This window comes from Apium graveolens, chromosome 6, assembly GCF_009905375.1.
Source record: "Apium graveolens cultivar Ventura chromosome 6, ASM990537v1, whole genome shotgun sequence".
NCBI classification, from domain to species: Eukaryota; Viridiplantae; Streptophyta; class Magnoliopsida; order Apiales; family Apiaceae; genus Apium; species Apium graveolens.
The window spans coordinates 960,735-968,054 of NC_133652.1; the positions used below are offsets into that span (position 1 = coordinate 960,735).

The following is a 7,320-nucleotide window of genomic DNA, read 5'->3' on the forward strand; positions in this document are numbered from 1 at the left end:
TAATGGCTCGATATGGTTTGCTAGAAGATTAAACTATCATAATTCAGATATAAATTGATGAAATCGGGAGGTAAAATGGATCGATGAAATTGGTGATGTACATGTGTGAGTGGGGAGTTGTCAGAGGTATTGAGAGAACATATGATTAAGTTGGAAAAGGAGTTAAATTAAGCAAATAAAAAGATACTTTGAATACATTAATTTACACGACGTTTAGAAAAGTGTTATATAAATATTTAAAGATTTTCTAAAAAAATCAAAATTACTTAAAATATGGTGACTTGCATAGCCTTTCCTGGAAACGCTATCTTACTTATTTCCTATATAGCGCTTCACTAAAAAATGCTATGCTACTTTATTTATTTATTTTAATTTTTATTTATTGATTTTTTAGAATATCTTGTCGAGCGTGTTCAACATAAATGCTGTGTAACCATGTCAATTGCATAGCACATCACAAAACACATCACAAAAGTGTTATGTAAGTAATATATCCTAAGTTTAATTTTGTAGCAGTGATAGTGGTGTCTATAAATTAGACTAACTAAAAGTCAATCGAATTTATAAATTCGACGACTTGAAATCTAGTCGAGATTATAAATTTATCTAAAAAGAGCATGTCGCCTTTATATATTCGATGTGAATATACGAATGTATATAAATGTATAATTTGACTGCGTAGGTGGGAATTCAAATTTTAGCAAAAAATATCAATCTTTTAAAAGGCTAAATTTATGTGGTCGAATGTTTTTAGAACAACTGTAAATACTAAATTATACTCGCTTAAATTTATAAACTTTTTTTTTTCATATGTTTGTAAAAGTATTTCTAAAATATTTTTTCAAATGATTTAAAAATATTTTTCGTATTTTTAATTAGTTGTATTTGTAAACATATTTATAAAATTATTGATATGATGCTCCGATATTGATATAATCAAATATTCATCAAATTTAAATATTTGATTATTATTTATCATATAAAAATATTAATATGATCTTATCCAAAGATTACATATATAGTTTGTTCAAAAGATTGTTTTCTCTCCGCATACGTTCAAAAATTGCATCATTTCATGTCGTGTATGAGAAATTATTTCATGTGTAATTGGGGTGAGAATCAAAACCGATAAGATTTTTCATTTTGAATTGTGGGATGATATATTGGATAATTTTATAATATTTCAAAAATAATTTATCAAACTCTAATTCAAAATATTAGAATATCCAATTAGTTAAATTTAAATATTCAACACCCAATGTGAACGATATTTTAAAATGTGATAACACTCATTCAAAATTTGAGAAATTTTTGAAAAGATTATTTTCATGTACATCTCTCTAACTAAATCTAGGAGAATTAAATATGTGATGACATTCATTGAGGATTTTCATTAATACTTAAAACAATTTTAGAAATTTGATCATAGTACATTAAACACACAATTTTGGAAAATACTCTCCAAAATGTGAGAACATTCATTAAGATTTTTAATAATATTTGGAAAGATTGTATCCAGAATTTTTAAAAAATATATAAGGATTAAAAATGTGCTCAAACAATCTTTTATACTCAAAAGTTATTTTCTTTAAAAGATGTTATAAAAATAAGTACATAAACCAGTCCTTTATGCAGCTTACACAGTGGGAGTATAAGTGGATCCACGTGGCAAAATATGAAATGGGGCAAAAAGACGGCGCATTGCGCTTGTTTCTATTACACACAAGCCACAATAAATGCAAACAACAGCTTTCATTTCTTTCTACATCCCCAAGCCCCCAGCTCCAACCAACATCCTAATTATCAGCCTCTATAATTCGCTAATGGCAAACCTGAACAACAATTGGCTACCTCAAGAAAATGTGCATTTCAATTTCCTTTTCGATATACATTATATGTTTATGTTTGAGTTTTTTCCATTTTATAGGATTTTGGAATTATTTTAGGTTGTTTTGTATCAGTAATTCGTTCTTTGTCGATCTATCCATCATTTATATGTCTGCTGAATTTATTGAATTCTAGAATTACTAATTATTGTTTTGTTTTTAACTTCAAAGATTATCCAGATATCAAGCGATGAAAGCGATAAGGAGGTTGAGAAATCAGCCAACATCCAACTTCATCCACTACTAAAGGTGAATCTGAACAACAATTCTCTACCCCAAAAAGAGTGCATTTCAATTTTCATTCAGATTTACATCTGTCTGTATATGCTTTTGTTTTTTATTTTAAAGGAATTTAGATATTAATTTATTTCAAGCTGATTTGTATCAACAATCTGTACTTTGTCTATCGATTTATCAATCTATCGATCTTATATGTATATGTATTTATTCTCAACTTTAGAGAATTCAATTTTTATTCTATGTTGAGGTGCATCGGTGATCTGTCAGTCTATCGATATATCAATCATATGGATCAGTTTTTTTGTTTTTGATTTTGATGATTAAAGAGATATCAAGGACGGAAGTGATTAAATTGTTTCTTTTTTCTCAGGCAAGTAGTTCTGGATCCAAGATGAGTGGCCGATTTTCAAAGAAGCGATACCCCAGGAAAGTTGTGTTCAAAGCAATGGAGGAACACGGTAGATTTATTCTGATACATTTTGATTGAATTGAAATGGCCTTTTAAGGAGAAACTGGTACTGAGCTCAGTTACTTCTTAAATGCTTATAGGTGAAGATGATGAAGAACCGGTACTCAAGACTCCTCTCACACACATGGTAAGTTATTTTGTACATCTCATTCACTCTCTTCTCACATGTATCATCTACTGCTTCAGTTTTAGGAGAATTTATCGTATATTTAACGTTTTCTATTATGTGAAAATTTATCGTAAAGATTAAGTATATGCTTTAGGAGAAACACAGTTACATTGTATAATCAGTGGACCGTACTTATTTGCACATCTGAAATGCAATGAGATATACCGACGGTCATCAGTTGTTTAACTTGTACATGGTCTGTTTATAGCATCTCTAAAATCATATGATCTGCAGTAAATTACAGAAGTTAGAAAACAAACATTAGCTGTTTGTGTGGAGACTGATCAACAGTGTCCTAAAAAATTAATACCTGTATATATGAGTAGTCTTTAGGGTCTAGCACATCTCTAGAATCATATAATTTGCGGTAGACTTAAGAAAATACATTAGCTGTTGGTGGAGACTTAATAGTGTCCTAAATCCTAATTAAGAAAATAAATACCAGTACCAATAGTCTTTAGAGCTTGCAGCAAAAGGAGTATATATCTAAAATCTCCATTCACTCCATATGCATCTCATAGAATATCAATTCTACGTGTAGCAAAAGGAGTACTTATCTAGAAACAACACCAATCAATATTAATCTTCAAAGAGAATGTTTCACTTATACACTGTGGAGTTTGAACTCTACCAGTATACTATTATGCAATAAAAGTCTAACTAAAGCTTATTGCATTTATAGAAAAAAATTATGCTTTATTTAATAGATATACATTACTTGTTCTTAGGCCCTGGACAATCTTGGCGATTGTTTAAATTATATGTCTGATGATCCACACGTGTTGAAGTCCACAAGCACGAATTATAAGAAGCGAAAAGTTGTCGAACACACAAAGTCAACAACTTATAGAACCCGCGAGAAGCCGATGATAGGCTTTGGAGTTCCTAATGCCATGAGTACAATAGTTAGAGAAGACATCGAAGTAGAAGGGAGAGGGCCTCCTTATTTCTACTTCGAGAACGTGGCCTATGCACCGCAAGGGGTGTGGCTAACCATCAGAAAAGAACTTTACGACATTGAACCAGAATTTGTGGACTCGCTTCACATGTGTGCAGCAACAAGGAAAAGAGGTTACATCCATAACCTCCCCATGGAAGACAGGTTGCAGATTCCTCCTATCCCTCCGTCCACAATACAAGAAGCCCTTCCTTCCACAAAAGAATGGTGGCCGCAATGGGATGACAGAACCAAATTAAACTGCATTGTAACTCGTCATGCAAGTGCATCAGATGTACAGAGAATAAATGAAGAGCTTCGTAATTCAGGACCAGACCCTCCCAAAAACATCAGAGAAAATGTGATCCGAGAATGCAGAAAGAGAAACTTGGTCTGGCTTGGTAAGAACACTGTTGATTTTCTTCAGCCTGTCCAAATAGAGGCAATAATGGGATTCCCGGAGGGCCATACAAGGGTAGCCTGCAAAATTACTCAATATAAATGCCTTGGAAATGCGTTTCAGGTACGCAATGCAGAAAAAAAACTTATCAATTTCATTTATTTCTTAGATGAATATGTTCTTAATAATTATTCACAAATAAATTATGTTAGGTTGACACAGTGGCCTATCATCTTTCTGTGTTAAAGAAATTATTTCCCAAGGGCATCAGAGTCCTTTCATTGTTCTCTGGCATTGGTGGAGCGGAAGTTGCTTTACACCGTCTTGGAATACCACTGAACTTTGTTGTCTCCGTCGAAAATTCCAAGGATTGTACACGGATCCTGAAAAATTGGTGGAGACAAAGTGAACAAAAGGGCCGGCTGATTCATATTTCTGATGTGAAAAAGGTAACAAGTCATAAGCTGATGCAATGGATGAAAGAGGCCGGTAGATTCGATCTGGTCCACCAACATGTGACATGTGGTATTTGTGACTATTTTAGTAACTCATTTTGTACCTCTAGCATTTTCTTTGCAAGAATAACCAAACCAACAAAAATTTGGGTATACCAAACTATACCTATTCCCTTTATTAGATTATGTGTTTGTATCATAATCGAAGTGGTTTTAGTTTAGTTCTTCTTTACCACCTTAACGACAAATACCAAATAATCTTCAACATTGATTTTGTTTTTAATCTAAATGGTCTATATGGTTTTTCTTCACTTTGTCCTTAGGCAATGTTTAAAAAAAAATATTTTAATGTGCCTGGGAGACCATCACGTTCAAGACATGTATTTGTTATACATAATTGTTAATAATTATATCTCCCTATATATTTACTATTAAATTATGTCTCCTTATTTATTTAGTATTGGTTAATTATGTCTTCTTATGTATTTAATATTAGATTATATTTCCTTATCTATTTAGTATTGGGTTTATCTATTTAGTATTGGGTGTTTATATTATAAAAAAGGTGGTTTTAGTTTTGTTTTTCTTATCACCTTTATAGCAAATATTAAATAATCTTGACCATTGATGTTAATTTTAATCTAACTATCTGTATGCTTTATGCGGTTGTACAGCCAACCAAATATCCTTCTTATACTACTTATATCACTACAAGAAAACATGATAAAATCGACCGTCAAAAATAGTCGGTTAAGAGGCAAAATAGTCGGTTAAAATAGTCATAACCGACCACAGGGCATGGTCGGTTTTAGCCTGGTCGGTTATGACTTTTGGTCGGGTTTAATCCTTATAACTGACCAACATAGTGGTCGGTTAAGTGCCTGGGCATTTTATGCAAATGTGGGGTCACTGTGTACACGTGTCAACACGTGTGCACACATGTTGCCACGTCACTGAGTCATAACCGACCGTAGGTGGTCGGTTATGTCTGTTTTTAAAAAGTTGACTGGAACTCATAACCGACCGTGGTCAAAGTGTGAACATCGGTCGATTTTATTTCAGAAGCTAACTTATATGTCATAATCGACGGTCCTAAAACCGACCACCCTCTAAAGGAGACGGTCAGTTTTATGAAGAAGGTGGTCGGTTATGTCCCTTAACGGTCGGTTTTCTAGGTCTTGTAATGGTCAAAAGTGGTCGGTTATGCCTATTTTCGGTCCGTTTTAAGGTCTGATTTAAAAAAAAAATTGCAGATTTTTCTGCAGTCCTTGTATACCAAACCAAATCAATACATAAACCAATCACAAATCCAATCCAATCACAAATCCAATCCAATCACAACCAAACAACAAAACAACCAAACAACAATGATAATCATTAAACTATACTACTCAAAATCATTCACAAAAACTAGTAAATTTCACAATTAAACCATAGTAATTAAATCCAACACAAACATTCACAAACTTCAATAATCGGAGGATTAAACCGTATTATTACATCATTATAATCAATCCTAAATAACCGACAAAGTATCAAACCATCACAACATATTATATTACATCCCATAAGCATCAAATTACAATATCTTAAAACCGATCAATGTAAACTAATCCGACAAATCAACATCGGACGATCCACCGCCATCACCACCGCCATCACCACTGCCACCATCAAAGTCCTCGTCATCGGAGGTCTCATCCTCGGACGTTTAATCCTTATCGACTTCCATAGTACGCCGATTGTTTTCCTAGATACACAGGTTTAATTAAAATAGTTAAAAAGAAGAAATAAAATTTACATGTGAATGAAACAAATAAATAAACAAGAAGGTCAAAAATTATACCTCCGCAACACGATTTTCCGTCTTTTGAGCGGTATCTTCAATCAAGGAGCCCACGTTATGCACGATCTCGCCACCGATAAGGTAATTCCATTGCAACCTTTGGCTATGATCGGAGGATGGATCCGAGGCCTCGAGAGCGGTACGTGCGAATGTAGCTATCTCCACATCGGAAAGTTGGCGAGCAAACCGATTTGGATTAGCACGGATCTCCGTAAGAACATTCCTCACGATGGCAAGATATACATTGTCGGGGATGGCTTCACGTTTTCTTAGAGCGGATGAGGATGAGCCGACTTCATTCCGTGTGGAATCTCGGTACCGGGTAGCAAGTGTAGGCAAGAGATCGGTGGCCCGAGCAGTGGGGAACCCCACCACATAATTCATTTTTGGCCTTGTACCTTGGGGGACCTCCAAGGCTTCCATCCACCAATCCCACGACTCATCCCGATCCCCCATTTGTGTAAACTCCAAGGGCATGCGCTCGAGAATGGCGGCATATCGTTCCTACAAATTCATGTAAAATAATTAACGATGCATTTAAAATCAAATAAAATGCATATAAAATCACATATAAAAATGCATTTAAAATCACCTAAATATATATAAAATCACATATTAATGATGCATTTAAAATCACATAAAAATGCATTTAAAATCATATAAATACATATAAAATCACATATTAATGATGCATTTAAAATCATATAAAAATGGATATAAAATCACATATAAATGCATTTAAAATCACATAAATACATATAAAATCACATATTAACGATGCATTTAAAATCACATAAAAATGCATATAAAATCACATATAAAAATGTATTTAAAATCACATAAATACATATAAAATCACTTATTAAAGATGCATTTAAAATCACATAAAAATGCATATAAAATCACATAAAAATTGTA

At 33.1% G+C, this 7,320-nt stretch overlaps 1 protein-coding gene across 1 annotated transcript; it reads left to right on the forward strand.

Annotated features, from left to right (window-relative positions):
- Positions 1-2,517: 2,517 nt before the first annotated feature.
- Positions 2,518-4,890, forward strand: LOC141663649 (DNA (cytosine-5)-methyltransferase DRM2-like). Its single transcript, XM_074469442.1, has 5 exons — positions 2,518-2,584; positions 2,676-2,722; positions 3,493-4,224; positions 4,314-4,626; positions 4,880-4,890. The coding sequence occupies exons 1-5, from the start codon at positions 2,518-2,520 to the stop codon at positions 4,888-4,890; spliced, it is 1,170 nt and encodes a 389-aa protein (XP_074325543.1).
- The last annotated feature ends 2,430 nt before the right edge of the window (positions 4,891-7,320 follow it).

What these genes read in the sequence shown, in the direction of transcription:
- LOC141663649 (XM_074469442.1), top strand. Translation starts at nt 2,518, where the DNA reads ATGAGTGGCCGATTTTCAAAGAAGCGATACCCCAGGAAAGTTGTGTTC. An exon ending in AGACTCCTCTCACACACATG is followed by an intron (nt 2,723 to 3,492) that starts GTAAGTTATTTT and finishes ACTTGTTCTTAG; the next exon opens with GCCCTGGACAATCTTGGCGA. An exon ending in GCCTTGGAAATGCGTTTCAG is followed by an intron (nt 4,225 to 4,313) that starts GTACGCAATGCA and finishes AAATTATGTTAG; the next exon opens with GTTGACACAGTGGCCTATCA.